At 39.2% G+C, this 18872-nt stretch overlaps 1 protein-coding gene across 1 annotated transcript in view; it reads right to left on the bottom strand.

Moving 5' to 3' along the window:
• FAM184A (family with sequence similarity 184 member A) overlaps positions 1–18872 on the bottom strand; it is a 124290-nt gene that overhangs the window by 23164 nt on the left and 82254 nt on the right. The window contains exon 10 of the mRNA XM_068985415.1: positions 246–458. Within this exon, the coding sequence (XP_068841516.1) occupies positions 246–458 (213 nt within the window). The remainder of the gene's footprint in view (positions 1–245; positions 459–18872) is intronic.

The following is an 18872-nucleotide window of genomic DNA, read 5'->3' as shown; positions in this document are numbered from 1 at the left end:
GCGGATCTTCCTGACCCAGGAATTGAACCAGGGTCGCCCGAATTGCAGGCAGATTCTTTACCAACTGAGCTATCAGGGAAGCCCTACAGTGTACAATTAGTGCATGTGTTTAATCACTATGACCCCTAAAAGAACTCACAGCCTAGAAAACACACTAAAATAAAGCAATACATAATTTTTTGGAGCAAAAAATGAATTCTTTAGAATCTTGGGTTACATCTGAACCTATGTCACCTAAAACTTACTCTTTGTTCCTTGTCCTTTTCTTCTTCCATGGTCTGAAATGCAAGGACGTGTGCTTCTTTTAAAGATTTATGTCTCTGTTGATGCTGCTCCTCTAATTCTTCGAGCTCCTGTGTAAGTCGCTGTCGCTCCTGTGTAAACTGGGCTTGCAGTTGCTGCAGAGAGGTCTGAGACTGGGAAAGCTGCATCTCCAGATTCTGTTTCAGGAGGGAAATCTGCGCCACAGGAGGGTACACAAAGAGGAATAAATACAAGGCCTATTTCACACAGTGCCTATTTAAGGGGAAAAGGCATTTTAAAGATATTAACAACTGCAAAATCACTGCCTTCAAGTGCCCACTTAAAATGTTTAATAATATATCCTGGAGAGCTGATCTGTAGGTATTGCCGCTTTTATTCTGTTTTCAGTGCATGGGCGCTCAGTCGCCTCAGTCGTGTCCAACTCTGCAACCTCACGGACTGTAGCCCACCAGGCTCCTCTGTCCATGGGACCCTCCAGGCAAGAATACTGGAGTGGGATGCCATGCCCCCATCCAGGGGATCTTCCAGACCCAGGGATTGAACCCGCATTTTCTCTGACTCAAGCACTGCAGGCAGATTCTCCACTGCTGAGCCACAGGACTGTTTAAGGCTGTGGGCTCTGAGTTAAAATCTTAGCTCTGCCACTTGCTTCGGTCAACACCTCACCAGGCCATGTGACAGAAAAAAGCATTTCTACACGCTGTTTACTCAGAATAGTTCTGCCACGTACAAAGATTAACTGCTCAATGAAAGCCAGCTAAAATTATTTGAGGATTAAAGAAGTACTCTTTAAACAGTTTATCAATTTAGAATTCTTGTGTAAAAAAGTTTTTATTTTTGAATTTTGATTTAGTTCAAAAGGATTTGCAAAACTTCAAGCTTTTTAAAAATCACAAACCTCTCACAGTCTTCTGGTTACAGCCTTGTAATAATGACAGGTACTTTTCTTTCACTATGGAGAACTTATTTGTTCCTCCTATTGAAAACATCACCCTTAATACATCCGCACCGCCTCTGCATGCTTTAAAATACTCAAGACCTTTATTAACCAACAGAAGCACAAAATATGTATAAGCATCTGTATATATGTGTGTGTGTTCACATATGCATTTGTTGAAACCATTTTATTTGATCTGTTTCTCTTCTCATATAACGAAACCATAAACTTGAAACTAGGCGACTCAGTTGTACTCTACAAGTCTGAGGCTAACGGGAGCTTAAGGAAACCAGATAAAAAGTTGTCAAATGTGTCCCATTAAATAATAGGATGCTGTGTTTATATGTAGATAAAACTGTTTCTGTGGCCACAAAAGCTAACGGAAAGAAAAGACTTTAAAGTGACTTTCTGTAAATGAGAAAATACTTTCTTTTGGTTGATGGAAGGTAGACATGGGCTGCCTCACATGTCTCACCATGAAGGTATGTGGGAAAGAAAATGATAGGCTGAAGAATCACCACCAATGCAAACTAAGACAGAAAAATAAGAAAGAATGAAATGGAAGACAGGAGAGGGCAGAGGCCAGCAGCAGGAAACAGGCACAGACTACACCGAGCTTCGGGTAAGTGACAGCTGTCTGCAAGGGTCTGGCACGAGGGCAAGGTTATACATCAGGATTAGTAGAAAAACTTAGCACATGCCTTGTGGAGAGGGTCAAGTACTGATGAGAAACGATACTACTGACACATGTTCAATCTGTTTTAACGTATTTCCAAACAAGTGACTTTACCTATTGAAAGTTACATGAATTCTACTCACTAATTTCCAAATAAGCCTAAAATTTCAGAGGTTATTTCCATGTTTAGAGTCATGGTGAACTGCAACACTCTGACCCCAGGCAACGCAACCCCATACCCCTCTAAGTGGCAGTAGCACTGACGATTTACAGCTCAAATAAACTTGCGAATGCAAAAACTGCAGGAGAAAGGCACAGCAACAGCTAAGCCTACCTTGTGTGAGCTGGAGGGCCAAAACAAACATGTCATGTGATTTCTCATCATTTTGTGCAAAGAAAATCAGGATGAAATGAATATTAAAGACAACCTCCAAAGAAAAAAGAATCAAAAAAGGGTAAAAAGGTAATAAAATGTGTGTTTGTGAACCCCAATGTGTAAAGTAGTAGTTAGCTGGTTCTTGAAATAGACAAGGCTCCTACCCACTCTCTTCCCAAGTTCAGCCCTAGTCCCAGACCCAGAATAGGGACCCATGTGACTGCCTTGTCCCTGGTGACAGCTTACTAGAACGTATATGGGAACATTAGGGAAAGACTACGTTACATAAAGAATAATGACTGATCCTATCAAAGCTATTATTGGGGGCCAAGTGAGGACGAATTTACCCAGTGAACAAGCTGCTCACCAAGCCATCTGCCCTGGCATGCATCCAAGTCCACTCAAAAAGTGGCACAGCATGCTGATTTGTACACAGGCACCACGTGGGCTAGTGGTGGCCCTGGGTCCTGTCCTCCAATCAGGGTGCATTTAGGTTAGTAAGAAGCCAGTCAGTTCACAGCAGTGTAGCTTTTTTCCCTGAACTATCTATTTCAAAAGGTCACTGCATCAAAAACAGCTCCCATATGTTAATTTGACTATAATTTGACTCACACTTGAACCAAATAAGGATGAAATTTATAAAGTACAACATTTAAAATTAATTAATACCACAGTTTTGAAACAGTTATTCATTTAAAATCTAACCACACTTTTTAAACCTCTCCAGCTTAAATACTTTAAATCATAATATACTTTACCTTGAAAGAACACCAAAGTAATATTTTTAATTTTAGGGTATATGATTAATCTTTCTATTTAAGCAAATATAAAGTATATGCAAACAGACATTATCATGCAATTTAGTCCTCAAGTATACTTAGTTTAGACACTTTATATTCTTAATTTTGAAAGCATATGAAAATAATATTAAGGCTATCTAAAAATCTTTGGAGTCATGCTCAAAACAGTAACATTATTTGTAAGCAGGAAGCCTTTATCATGCAATGCAGCATCAAAACTTATTTTGCTCTTTTAAAAATTAAATTAGTAGATGGCATTAAATTGTCAGCCTTTATTCAGCATGAAAATTACATGGCACTTTAAAGACAGAAATAATGAGCAAAGCAATGTAAAATGAGCTGTTTTATAGCTATAACTTAAACAGCAGAGTTTAGTATACTTTATGGAAATACATATTAATATAAAACTTCATTAATTTAAAATAAAACAAAGATAGACCCTTTGCATTAACTTAGATCAATACTCTCATTACAGTATTGCAGAAAGGCATTTGTTGAATAAATGGGAAGCAGTACTAGTTGCTTCAAATTATTTTCAAATTATGAAGTATATGGTATAAGTTTCTACACATCTGTTGTGATTTTAAATCTTAAAGCTTTTTATTTTGCTGATTTTAAATGAACCGAAGAGAATATTTTAGAAAAGATTTTCACCCTAATTAAAAAATTCTCACCACAGCAGTTTATATATGAATTAAATATATTCTACTAATCAAATAATATATTCTCCTAATCAATATTCTACTAATATTCTACTAATCTACTCCTACTACCAGATACTTTGCAAATAATTTTAAAAGCCAAACTTCACTGACAGTAATTGCTACCTTCTGATCTCTACCACTTAAAATACTATCTTTTTGAAAATAAGGCTGTACAAATTTCAAAAAGACAAAATTAAAGACATATAGATACATTTTTTTGAATAAGGGAAAGCTTTACCTCCTTCCAACAGGGCGGTTTCACAAAGATTCTGCACCTCTGCAATGGTGTTTGTGGAAATCCCTCAAAACAGAAACTGAAATATCAAATCTGAGGTACTGGACACGATAGGATGTCAACATGAGATACGCCATTCACTATGTACGTCCTACTTACAACCTTTGGTTTCTTATGCACTCTAGTTTTCTTTACCCCTAACAAAAATCTTACTACAGAAATGAAAGTGAAGTGAAGTGAAGTTGCTCAGTCGTGTCCGACTCTGTGACGCCATGGACGGTAGCCGACCAGGCTCCGCGGTCCATGGGATTTTCCAGGCAAGAATACTGGAGTGGGCTGCCATTTCCTTCTCCAAACAATACAGAAAATAAACAAATAGCTTATCCTCAGAACAAAGAATATCCTGAGATAGCAAATGTAATCTGTGGTTCTCAAACCTGGCTATATATCAGAATCATCTCTGCAGATTTTAATAAATGTACTTGCCCAGCCATTGACCCTTGGCTATTCTGATTAAATAGGTCTGGAATTGAGCCCAGACCATCTAACATAATTTCTAACTACCAAAGTAATGTGTTTGTTGTGAAAAAAATTTCTTTAATAAAGGAGTTTTTAGGGAAAGTATCCCTCCTTCCCTTTCCTCATCAAATCCCAATCCCTAAGGGTAATCAGTTCTAACATTTTGATATCTCCCAAGACTTTTTTTTTTTGCATTTGCATGCATCTCTATTTATTTATAAATGACAAATAACAGTCTGGAAGATTGTGCACCAAATTGTTAACTGTTTTATTTTAGGCATGTGTCTCCCAAAACTCTTATGATTTATCTCTCTCTTAATTTCCTGTTTTGTTTTCTTTTGCTTTTTTTTAAACTATGTTATGTGTAAACAGGTGGACGGATGACTTTCACCACGTAGAGTGTACATCTGGCATGATATGACAAAAATTACTTGGGGGCCCCAGAGCACACCTCAAGAGACCAGAGCTTAATGTCCAAAGTAGTTGAAACAGAGACCCATGGGGCTGCTGTTGGAACAAACATCCCCTATGTCTTAAACAGAGAAACAAACATCAACTTCCTTCATGAAACAATGAGGGTGTCAAGATCCTTAGGTGTTGCTATAGCTTTTCAAACAATCAACAATATGTAGCTCCCTTCATGCTGAGTATACTCATGGATTTACTTAATGATGGTTAATGATTTCTCCACTAGGGAGGCCAAAAAATTTGGTTTTAGAGGTTTGTTTTTCCTTGCACGGGGGCATTTACAATGACTACAGATAATGCAAATGGCAGGCACCATTTCTTCCTTCCCAAATGCCCATCTCCCCCTTTTTCTTTCTTCACAACGAGTGGAACTCTTGAGTTTGTTCAGGAACTGAATGAAAAATCCTCATCTTCAAGAAGGCAGGCCCCTCTCCCAGCCCACGGAGTGAATTATGACTGGGATAAGAAAGTCACAGTAACCTAACTCTAAGGTCATATCATCCCTTCTTAGTTAATAAGCTAAAAGGAAGTATGTGGAGAATCTGGAGGAGGGGGAGAGATTTCATTTCCCGATTAAAAAACTGCTTAGCGGAGAGTCTCCTGTGTTAGCATAGTTGCTCGAGAACATGAAAGGGGGAGCTGCAGCAGCCACGTTGCAACCATGACATGACCAGCTTGAGGTCCCAAGGCCAACATACTGAACATGGCAAAGCAGAAGTACACAAAGTACCTGGGCACCTTGTTAAGTATCCTGACAGCATGAGCCACTGTTAACTGGGTGTTCCGCTGCTTAAAGCCAAATTTATCCCAGTAGACATCATTCAAAGTATAAATACACTATAAATACTTTAATCCTTCCTGATGGAAATTCAGATCATCTCACCTGATTTTGCTATTACAAACGCTGTACCAAAACACCCTAAAATAAATGATCTGAACACATACTCATTGAGTCTATCAGAAGGCTGAATCTCTCTCTCGTTTTGAAGTTTCTCAGATGACTTTAACGCAGTCATAGTTGAGAACCACTGCTCTGGAGTTCATAACACTCAGACTCTGGCTGCTTCTTTAATGAGCATCTTAAGGCAATGACCAGAGAGGTCTTTGAAGCCCTGGTCTTTTACTTGTCCTCTGCTCTCAGTTCACTTCATGAGATCAAGGAGGAAAACCAACTATCTTCTTCAAGTAATATTACCTACAGCCTTTTCTCCTATGCTACTGCTAAGTCACTTCAGTCATGTCCGACTCTGTGTGACCCCATGGACTGCAGCCCACCAGGCTCCCCGTCCCTGGGATTCTCCAGGCAAGAACACTGGAGTGGGTTGCCATTTCCTTCTCCAATGCATGAAAGTGAAAAGTGAAAGGGAAGTCACTCAGTCGTGTCTGACTCTAAGCAACCCCATGGATTGCAGCCCACCAGGCTCCTCCATCCATGGGATTTTCCCTGGTGAACAATTTATCTAGTGATTCTGTGTGTTTCTGAAAAAGGCTGTCCTATAAATTATGATTTTTTAAAAATGACTTGCTTTCCAGGGTAGAGGCTTCGTTTAAGAGGGTTCATTCATTTTTTGTGAAAACAAGAAAAATAAGTAAGAAAAAGCAATTGAAAAATAGGATGTTTAAGTACAATTTCATTTTTCAATAAATTACAGGTATGGAGTTGTGGAATTGTGTTGAGCCAGAATATTTGTTAATTTTGACAAGAAAGGTCAACATAAATTATTAGAAAGTCTAAACTACATGATATTAATATTCAGTTCAATACTTTCAAATATATAAGTGAAGGAAGGAAGTGAAGTCGCTCAGTCGTGTCCGACTCTTTGCAACCCCATGGACTGTAGCCTACCAGGCTCCATCCATGAGATTTTCCAGGCAAGAATACTGGAGTGGGTTGCCATTTCCTTCTCCAGAGGATCTTCCCAACCCAGGGATCGAACCCAGGTCTCCCACATTGCAGGCAGACGCTTTACCGTCTGAGCCACCAGGGAAGCCCTCAAATATATAAGGCAATATTAAAAACCTCTACATAGGCCTAGTAGAGGACAGTAGAATAATTTATTACTATGTCAACAACTTATATTAAATGCTCATGTAAAATGTTTCAAACTGTTTGAATATTTTAATTCTTTCTATTGTTTTCCTTTTTAATCTCTAATTTGCTATTTTTGAAGGGCCTGGCTAAGAAAAGCCATCTTAAGCTTCTGAAATTATGACCATTCAGGAAAATACTGAATCATCCATAATTTTCTGGTATTTTCTAAGAAGACCTGTAAGCTGAGTTTATTGATTGAGAACCACAGTAATGCCTACTTAATGCCCTTACGATATTTTTAGAATATTTCCAGTCATCCTCTCCTTTTTAGTTGAAAAAAATTACCAAGTTTTTATAAAGAACAGAGGCATCAACGATTACTTGTTCTCTTAGAACAAGGCAGCATATAGCGGGAAACTTCTTGCATGGAAGGCTGGCTAAACAGTGTGTGGAGGAGGTGGGTAGCTCCCAGTCGGGTGAATGATACTGACAAGGTCACATCTGGTTTGGGAGATGTCTGAGTGAATAGTTCGTCCTCAGTGACTATGATGTTACAAAAGAGAACTAATTAATGAGGATTTCACTTTTGTAGGAGATGAATCAAGGCATTCTCATCCAATCACTAATAGATTTAAATTAAATTGTTTTTATTTTAATGAACACCTTTTCATTTGTAACTGTTTAGGGGAAAGTGACTGTGTTGCCACAAGTATTCTGAAGTACAACTCAAATAATTTTTGACAATAATCAATCATATCTTATTTGGGGTTCTTATTTCTATCCCAATTAGCATTCATGTCAGAAAGTCTGGATTGATAGAGCAACGATGCCCAAATTCTTACTATGCTCTATGTGACTATTAAAAAAAAAATCTAAATGTAGCCTTAGTTTGCCAACATTGAGTACCACTTTAAAATACATTAAAGATAATGGCATTAAATGTATTCATGCATTTCTAATTTTCATATAGACAGTAAAGTTGAACATAAAGAACAGATAAAAATTTTCTTGCACAGTAGAAAGAAATTAAGGAGGTAGGAAGACACAGTTTTGAAATATAAAAATTTCATAGGACCACTCTAGACTCAAGATTTGATTCCCCTAGGTTGGAACTGGCACACTAGAGTCTGTTTCTATTGCCCATGGGCACTTCCATACAACAACAGAGGCCAGTAGGTGTCACAGACACTGCATGACCCACAAAACTAGAAATATTTATTGTCTGGTCTTTTGCAGAAAAAATTTGCTGATCTCTGCCCTAGGATATCAAGAAAAATATTCGAAGATGTTTACCTCTTTGCTAACTTATTTTAAAGAACAAGTTGGGTATGGATTCGATGTGAAAATAAATTTCATTTTTCTCTTCATATGTAAAAAAAATTTTATTGTTTAAACGGAATATTACTTTGAAGCTTAATATCTGCATTTTTGAGCATGCATAAGTAAAAGAATAGCATTGCCAATTGCCAATTCTTTGGAAAGGGATTTACTCCATTTTGCTTTAAATCTTTTAATAATTGTAACATTAAAATGTAAAATATATTCTGAATCTAAGAACCTGCACAACTATCTGATACTCTTAAGAAGTCAATTGATACTATGCTTTTAAAAAACAGACTACTTTAACAAAAGAAGAAATACATTTACATTTATTGCCATTTTTATTAGATTCAACAAGTTGATAGTTTTTCAAAATATTACTATATCTATCAATGCAAATATTAAAATAATGAATTTTATATCTGAGAAGTAAAATCTTGCTTGGCTTTAAAATAAAATGCATGCTTATCAATACAGTGTGACAGATGTGTGCACACACACAGACAAAAGGCTGAAAGTTAGAAGCTTTGCTACCCATATACAATATATCTTACCGAGGCCAAAAAGTGTATTTTTTAATATCATAAATTAAAGCTTTCAAGCAGTGATGATGTTGGTGCAAAACCAAAACTGCAACATGCCCTGTGTACAGAGTGTAAGTTCCGCTCACTTACATTGTTGATAGACTTATGCAAAGCTTCCCCCAGAGAGTGCCGCTGTGAAAAGATCACAGGAACAAAGGGAAACATTCAGAAATCGACTAGGCGAAAGAAAGAGGGACAAAAAGGGAGAGCAAGACATAGAACATTAATTATAATATGCTCAAGAAACAAGTAAGTTGAAAACAGTTCTGAAAAAGAAATCAGACAAAAAAGAACTTTTTATGACACACAGTCTACATCATCTGTAGTCCTTTGAAACAGTGTCTGATGCTTACAGGCTTGCGGACTTACCTATGGAAGATACCAAAGGATGATAGCACATGTAAACCAGAGGTCAGTTTAAAAGGCAGTGGTTATTGAAGCACCTGGAAGGAATATTACTGTTCTAAATTCCTTCCAGAAATCTACAATATAATGTCTCAAAGCATTCCACTCAGCACTGAAGTAGGTTCTAGAAGGATTTCTCTTGCGAGAAATGAGCAGATGAGAACCGAAACACTAATTTCATTGACTACATAATTTGAGGACTAAAAATAAATATGAGATAATCACTGAAAATGTAAAGATTGAATAATAATCTGGTTTAGTGTAAAAGTTCAGGGGAAAGGAAGAAAAGATGCCTTTGTATCTTTTAAACCCTATTTCCTAGACTGTATTTGATAAAATTATATATGACCTGGGTTCATTTTTTAGCTCACTGAAATGTTCTGTAATAAACCATTGGAAAAACATACTCTCCCTCCCCTAAATATGGGAAAAATGTGATTTAATTTTCAATTGCCTCATAAGTAGTATTTTAAATTTATATTAATAATAGGAAAGTTACTGCAAAGTGGCTTTTACTGTGGACATTAATCAAATTTTCAGATGGAATATAATTATCTTTTCCCCCATAATGTGACTATTCCTTAATGTGTTACAAACTAAAGATAGCTTTTATTTGGTAAACAATTATTTACTAATACCCTAAGACTAATTTAGGTTATAGTTCACAAAGCTGAAAAAAAATAAGTTGAGAAAAATTATTAACTTTGTTTGATTATTCTATAACTTCTCAGTTTAAACTCTCATACTTTTATTTTTTACTTTATTCTTTCTTCTACTTATAATATCTTTATATACTAATGAGATACTTCTCCAGAGTTCACAAAGTTTATGAAAATCCAAGGGGTTTTTTAGTTTTTTTTTTTTAACCTCTTTATATTTCTCTGAACTGATATCCTCGTATTAGAAGTTAACCTAAAATGAACGTCATTTACTTATGAAATAATTTTTTCATTCTTTAAAGTATCATCAGACAAAAAAAGTATGTATGTTATTTAGGATTCCTGAACTAACTGACAAATTAGACCAATATTACAGATCAGAGGTTCTTCAATAGGAATGTAGATTTTCTATGAGAGAAGTATATTTGAACGTCTGGAATCTAAACTCCTATGGTCACTACCTCTGTCCTCATATTGTTGCAGGCCATGGAAATATCTAAACCAAAAGTCCTGGTCCACAAGCTGTGACCTGGGGTGACTTACAGCACAGAGCTGGCAACAGCAATTAGAAGAGGCACGGCAGTGATGATGGGTCACCATACCCTTACTGGTGAGTACATAAATGAAGTAAGATGTTTTGTTTAAAGAATTTTTATTAGAGTACTGTTATATTCTCGGAAGTACAGAGTGATATAGAGAACTGAATAAGATACTAAACAAACACACACATAAATTAAGAAGAAAAAGTTCACGATAAATAGGATTTTAAAAGGTTGATGTGATAGGAAGTGACTAGAGGTGATACTGTGTTGATGGTTAAGAAACATCTTTGGAAAACAGTGTCATTTAAACTGAGAATCAGTGAAGAAGCCAGCCACAAAATGAGATGATTTGGGGGGAAGAATCAACAGGCAGAAGGATTAGCTCAAAGACCCTAAAGTGTCAGTGAGCTGGAATGACTGGGTGTGTGTGGGGGTATCTGTCAGGCTGAAATGAGATAGGACATATTTGTTGTTTAGTTGCTAAGTCATATCTGACACTTTGTGACTTCACAGGCTGTAACCCACCAGGCTCCTCTGTCCATGGGATTTCCCAGGCAAGAATACTGGGGTGGGTTGCCATTTCCTTCTCCTGGGGATCTCCCCAACCTAGGTATCGAACCTGAGTCTCCTGCATTGCAGGCAGATTCTTTACTGCTGCACCACCAGGGACTAAAGAGCCTTAATTCAGTGGGGACCCCTGAAAGAATTTTAAGCAGGAAAATGGCACGATCTGATTTACATCATAAAAGATTACTTCAAGTTTGTGGGGGGAAAAGTGAAATTGTGGGAGCTAAATAGAAGGCTATTAGATGGTGGCTTGGACTAGTGTTCGCTAAGAGAGACAGAAGCAGGTGGAACTGGGATTGGTTTCGGAGGGGGAATAAACAGGATTGAGATTACATGAGAGATCAGAAAAGAGAGAAAGCAAGGATGACTCTTCATTTTTTGTTCGGAGCAAAAAGCAGTGCCAGGAAGTGAAGATGATGGGATAGGGATTGAGAATCAATACTTTTAAGCCATACATGCTAAGTCTGAGATGCCCATTAGATAACCAAGTGACTGAGTTTGGGTGAAGACAAAGGCTGGAGATTTAACTTGGATTTAACTGGAAGTCACTGAACTATACAGACTCGGCTTCCTCGGAGGCTGAGGGTAAAGAATCCGCCTGCCAGTGCAGGAGACCAGGAGACCTAGGTTCAATCCTTGGGTCAGGAAGATCCCCTGGAGGAGGAAATGGCTACCCACTCCAGTATTCTTGCCTGGTGAATCCCCATGGAGAGACGAGCCTGGAGGGCTGCAGTCCGTGGGGTCACAAAGAGTTGGACACGACTGAGCAACTGAGCATGCATGACCTATAGATGGTATTTAAAACACAGAATGGGCTGAGAGTCCCCCCAGTAAGTGTTTGAGAGAATACTGGATGAACTAAAAATCTGTATGCAAATGTATTATTTGGCAAGTATTCTACATGAGCAGGATCCACGCTAAGAAAAATTAATGCCATATTAAGTCAATTTCCTTTAAAGCATCTTAAGCTACTTGTTAGTTTTTGAGATGACTGAAAAGGGCCTTACGAGGTCCTCTTCAGCTCATTAGAGCACTTGGATATTTCAGCACAGAAGGCTTATTAAGGTGTTTCAGGATTTCTGGTCTTGATGGATGAATATAATCAGACTTTCAGCCATTATAAGTGAGGAAGAAAAACTGAAAATAACTGAAAAAGTTGCTGCACTTAATGAGAAGTTTACAGCTTTGTACATAAGAAAACTATGCTCTTAGGAGTAATCTTATTGTTCTAATTCTCAGTTTATTCATTTAGAAAACAGCACAAGGTTTTTATTGACAGATGTTTGCACTTGACAAATGTACTGGTATATAAATATTGAAATCCACTGAATTACAGGGCTTCCCAGGTGGTACCAGTGGTAAAGAAGCTGTCTACTAATGCAGGAGACGTAAGAGATGGGGGTTCAATCCCTGGGTCAGGGAGACCCCCTGGAGGAGGGTATGGGAACCCACACCAGTGTTCTTGCCTGGAGAATCACCATGGACAGAGAAGCCTGGTGGGGTATGGTCCACAGGATGGAAGAGACTTAGCCTGCACACGCTGAAGGACAAGCTTTTAGAGGACCACGGCTTGCTCATATTTTGCATCCAAAGTGCCAAACTTAGTACCTGGCAAAGAGTTAAATGGTCAATCAATGTTTACTAAAAGACTAAATGAATGACATGGACTTTTATTACTGAGTTAGATCTTACTACTCTCTACCTTTTCCCCTTCCCCAAAGTAACATAAGAAGTAATGAGAAACTTTAAAATAACAAAAAGAAGTAATTTAGAAAAAAAAACATAGATATCTTGCAGATATCCTGTTGACAGAAGCCAACAGAATCTAAGACTTAGAAATGTATTCCCTCAGAGTAGCAAACTAATGAGTATACTAAATATCTGTATTAATCTGAACAAAGAAAGACTGCCAAGAGGGAAACAATATACACTGAATGGCACCTATCTTGTCCTACTCTGGTCTATTCTCTGTACTGCGGTCAGAGTTTTCAAACTTTAATATTTGAATGTGTTAAATTCATCAAACCCTGCCTAAAATCTTTCAGTGGCTTGTCATGGTACTTTAGAAAAAATCTCCACAAGGCAAACAAGAACCCATGTTATCTGACCCTGCTGCCTACCTCCCCCATCTTCCTAACTCTCTATTCCCCAGAATATAGGTATTCGGGGGCTGCCTGAGGGCCTTTGCACATACTTCCCCCTCTGCCCAGAATGCTGTTCTCCTTCTTCTCTTGGCCTGATTCTGCTTCTCTTCCAGGTAGAAGATGCTGCACTTAGAGAAGCCTTCCCCATACAACATTACGGTTGTAATGAATTAATGTGCCATTTCTGTTTGCCTTCTTTTCTAGATTATAAACCAAGGGAAGTAAGACAGCCCTGTTACTGGTCTGTCACAGTGCCTAGCATATCAGAAATACTGAATTTTTAACATATGTCAAAATTTTTTATTCTGACAATAGAATTTTCTTTACTAACAGAAATGTCACCTGTTAAATCTAAGATCCTGCATGCTATGTTCAGTTCAGTTGCTCATTTGTGTCCGACTCTTTGTGACCCCATGAACCACAGCACGCCAGGCCTCCCTGTCCATCACCAACTCCCGGAGTTCACCCAAACCCATATCCATTGAGTCAGTGATGCCATCCAACCATCTCATCCTCTGTCATCCCCTTCTCCTCCTGCCCTCAATCTTTCCCAGCATCAGAGTCTTTTCCAGTGAGTCAGCTCTTTGTATCAGGTGGCCAAAGTATTGGAGTTTCAAGCTTCAACATCAGTCCTTCCAATGAATACCCAGGACTGATCTCCTTTAGGATGGACTGCTTGGATCTCCTTGCAGTCCAAGGGACTCACAAGAGTCTTCTCCAACACCACTGTTCAAAAGCATCAATTCTTCGGTGCTCAGCCTTCTTTATAGTCCACCTCTCACATCCATACACAACTACTGGAAAAACCATAGCCTTGACTAGATGGACCTTTGTTAGCAAAGTAATATCTCTGCTTTTTAATATGCTGTCTAGGTTGGTCATAACTTTCCTTCCGAGGAGTAAGCGTCTTTTAATTTCATGGCTACAGTCAACATCTGCAGTGATTTTGGAGCCCACAAAAATAAAGTCAGCCACTGTTTCCACTGTTTCCCCATCTATTTGCCATGAAGTGATGGGACCAGATGCCATGATCTTAGTTTTCTGAATGTTGAGCTTTAAGCCAACTTTTGCACTGTCCTCTTTCACTTTCATCAAGAGGCTCTCTAGTTCCTCTTCACTTTCTGCCATAAGGGTGGTGTCATCTGCATGCTGAGTGGTAAGGCCAAAAAAGAAAAAAAATCTACAAAAGCCTATAGCTAAAACTACCCAGTATTTTACCACATCTTCTTTAAGCTAGGTATGGATATCACAGTTCCATCTCTTCGTTCTCTTTTCCCGGGGTCCAGGCTGAATCCCTGATGTTTCTTTCACATAGTTTCCTGGTCTCCTAATTTCTCAGGAGAGGATTCCAAACCCTCAAGGTCAGCTTCACTTGTCTCCTGTCACTGCTTAGGGCTTCTTGTCAAGGTCATGGTCTAAGTCAGCTGAGAAGAGGTGATAACTCTGGGTCCTTTTCTATTCCCTCTACCTCAGTTATCTGCTTGCAGCCATTCTTTTATTAAGAGGTATTATTGTTACTCATTTAACATGGGCAGAAAACTGATGAAAATATAATCTCTTTTCAATAGACAGAAGTACAATTCCTAAAGAGAGAATTTCTTTCTTCCTAACATAAATCTTAAGAGCCAGCTGAACGAGTACTGAGCTTATAGAACCAAACTGATTCAACATTTTGTGGTCCAAATAGTCTAGACCAGTGCTAGCAAGAACTATAATTGAGACCCATGTGTCACTTTAATATTTTAATAGCCATATTAAAAAAACTAAAAGTATTTTTAGGCATATATTTAACCCAATATATCCCAAGCACTAGCATCTCAACATGTGACTAAATAAAAAGTGCTAGTGAGACATTCCATATTCTTTTTTTATATTAAATTTTCAAAACCCAGTATATTTTTTACACTGACATCTCAAATTGGATGAAGCTCACTTCAAGTACTCAGCAGTCATAGGTGGCTTGTTGCTACCATATTAGACAACACTCATCTAGCAATCAGAAAGCATTCTGCAACGGCCTTAAACTGGCTTTTCTGTCATTCTTGATCAACAGCACTGATTTTGATGCTCCATTTCTTATTCATGTCATTGTTCTTTCCTATTGAGCATGAACAATGCCCAAGTATCCTGTGACTGTAGAACCAACAAGTCTAATATCAAACTCACCACCCCATCCCCTTTCGGTGAAGTAGTCTGTCATGACCTTGTTGTCTCAGATGATCATCTTCTTTCCGTTATCTTTGTTTCAAATCCTGGGCCAGCTTTAACATGTCCTTCTCCTTTACCAAAGTATTCCATCAAATTTGTTCCTTTATGATTTCTCTTGTAATTCTCAGTGAAATAAACTTAATTCGGGTCCTATTTGGGTGGACTTATTTGTACTTCATATATTCAACAACTTCCTCTTTGGATGCCCTGACTCAGGATTTCTTTATTCAGCAACCCCTGCGAGCTGACTATATACTAGGCACAGTTTAAGCTGCTGGGATGCAGCAGTGAGCAACACAGGCAAAGAACCAGCGCTCATGGAACTCCATTCTAACAGGAAAGAGACGCAATACCATGCTGCTGCTGCTGCTGAGTCACTTCAGTCGTGTCCGACTCTGTGCGACCCCATAGCCGCCAGCCCACCAGGCTCCCCCATCCCTGGGATTCTCCCAGCAAGCACACTGGAGTGGGTTGCCATTTCCTTCCCCAATGCATGAAAGTGAAAAGTGAAAGTGAAGTCGCTCAGTCGTGTCCGACTCTTAGCAACCCCACGGACTGCAGCCCACCAGGCTCCTCCACCCATGGGATTTTCCAGGCAAGAGTACTGGAGTGGGGTGCCATTGCCTTCTCCCAATATGATGCTATGTGGTAACAAATGTTTTGAAGAAACACAAGGCAGAATCACTGAGTGACAAAGGGAGGCTATTTCAGGGGAAGTATCTTTTTCGAAGATTAAGATCTGTGCATAGGGCTTCCCTGGAGGCTCAATGGTAAAGAAACAACCAGCCAATTCAAGAGACATGAGTTTGATCCCTGGTCCAGGAAAATCCCAAATGCCATGGAGCAACTAAGACCATAAAACACAGCTACAGAGCCTGTGCTCTAGAGCCTGGGGGCTGCAACCACCGAGTGCATGAGCCCTAGAGCTTGAGCTCTGCAACCAGGGAAGCCACTGCAGTGAGAGGCCTGTGTGCTGTGACAGGGAGCAGCCCCTGCTCACCTAACCAGAGGAAGCCTGCTCGGAAGTGAAGGCCCCGCTCAGTCAAAAACAACCCTGTTTTGAAGAAAAGATTTGAGCAGAGAATTGAACAAATTGAGGAACAAGCCATGTAGATCTGGGGAAGGTGGATTCCATAAGCATTGGAAGATGCAGAGGCCCTGAGAAGGATTAAGCTTGGTGCATGTGGTCCAGAAACTCCACTCCAAGTAGCCCAGTATGGCTGTAAAAAGCGAAGGGATGTATACACCCGTGGTGGATTCATGTCAATATATGGCAAAACCAATACAGTATTGTAAAGTAAAATAAAGTAAAAATTAAAATAAATACATAAATACGTAAAAGTTAAAAAAAAAAAAAAAAAGGCGAAGGGAGACAGTGGCAGCAGATGACGCTGGCCGTGCAGACAGAGGCCAAATCATGAGGCTCCTGCAGGCCACAGTGAGAGTGTGGAGTGCACTCTACAAAGGTGATGCGAAGCCACTGGTGGATCTGAAGATTACAGTACCATCATCCAATTACTAATTTAAGAGTACCACTTTTGATGGATGGAAAACAATTTGTAGGTGGATAAGAGAAGAAGCAACGAAACCGAATATAGGTTCCAGGTGCAGCACAGAAGGGTAGTGGAGGAAGTGGTAAGACATGAGCAGATCTGGATGTACCGGGAAGGCAGAACAGTAGAAAATGCTGGTGGTTGGCTGCACAGCATGCGAGGAGGCGGGCATTCCTTACTGCTTAGACGGCTAGGCAGTAAGGACCGACAGTGTCCAGCAGGAGCAGTCTGGCTTAGGCTGAGGTGATGGAGGGATGCATATGCATTCAAGAGCTCTGTTTCACATACTTTAATTTAGGTATTTATACTGAGATGTCTACATTTAGTCCTCACTTCAATATTAAGCTTTCTAAAATAAAAAAAAATTCAGCATGTTTCTCTGCTATCCACAACCCTTTGAGAGAATCTCATAGCTTACTGAGTAAATTTTGACCTCCTAAGACTGAGAGAGTCATTTCCTAGGCAGGTTGATAAGAAGTCTAGGGGTCCCCAAGGAGAGAGGGGTCTGGAATTCTCAAGGAGGAAGAAAGGACAAACTTTTTTTCCTTCTCTACACTCCTTAGGATTATGTAACAACAATGTATTCTGCCTGAGGACAGTCTCTGGATTAAACCTTCTGGCTAATTCTGTAAATCATGGGAGTAGACCTGCTCTTTACAAGGATTATATAATAACAATGTATTCTGCCTGAGGATAGTCTCTGGATTAAACCTTCTGGCTAATTCTGTTATCTTAAAATGTAAATTATGGGGGTAGGTCTGGTGAGGTCTTTGCAACCTCCAGAGATTCTTTGGATTCATTGGAGAGTATATAACTTCATTGCTAACACTAACAATGGGGTACTCTTTCTACCCTTTCTGATGCCTATGTCAGAAGCTTTCTCTATCTCCTTTATACTTTAATAAAACTTTATTACACAAAAGCTCTGAGCGATCAAGCCTCGTCTCTGGCCCCGATTGAATTCTTCTCCTCCGGGGGCCAAGAATCCCGGCGTCGTGATTCAACAACAACCTTTCAAGACTAGAAGTCAAAGTTTTTCACAATGATCTCTCTCCCCAATTGTCCTGTTATTTTTCGGTATTCCTTACAGTGTCTGGGAAATTTGAGTATATTCTGTCTGATACATTGAGTATACATTGAGTATAAATGTCTGATAAATGGATAAAAGTATTTGTGTTCCCCCTTCACCTTATTCCAAAGCCACACTACAGCGGACCTCCTCAATGAAATGTTACCCAATCACATTGGCTATATTACTTTTCTCTAACTCAATACTCCTAGCCAGTAGTATGCTGATAAATGTTTTAACAGCTCTCTGAAACATGAAGCCCTCATCTGTAGCATTTGTTACACCTAGGATGTAAACACTCTCCACCATGGATGACTGCAAGCCACGATGACCCTGATGACCCTGAACACGGAGTTGAGAAGGTACTGGCAAACCAGCTCGGTGAGCCGGTGGCACCCCAACACCACTGCTCCCACAGCACTAACAGTCCAGACCGTTTGTAAAGTCACTTACAGCGGAGTGACTTTTACTGAGGGGTCTGTACACAAGTCTTTCCCCTATTAGACTGCAAATATGTGGAGGGTAAAAACTGTGTCATATGCATTGCTACAACCAGCTAAATGACTTTGGGGTCTCAGAGCTCAAAATGGAGAGTCAGACCTAAACGACAGAATTCCATAATTCTATGTCTGAATGATCCATGTATCTCTCAAATTTCTCAGTTCGCTGATCTGAATGGGGGGCGCTGGAATACGAAGTCATGCTTCCTTATTATTCCAAAATAAAATCCTCCTTGAAAAAGATGAAATAGAGAGGTAAATGATGACAGTTTAGGCTCACAAATAGAAAATATGATCAATGAGGAATTTA

Source organism: Capricornis sumatraensis, chromosome 13, assembly GCF_032405125.1.
Source record: "Capricornis sumatraensis isolate serow.1 chromosome 13, serow.2, whole genome shotgun sequence".
Lineage (NCBI taxonomy): Eukaryota > Metazoa > Chordata > Mammalia > Artiodactyla > Bovidae > Capricornis > Capricornis sumatraensis.
Note: the sequence above shows the minus strand (reverse complement) of the source record. Positions and strands in the feature narration are given on the sequence as shown.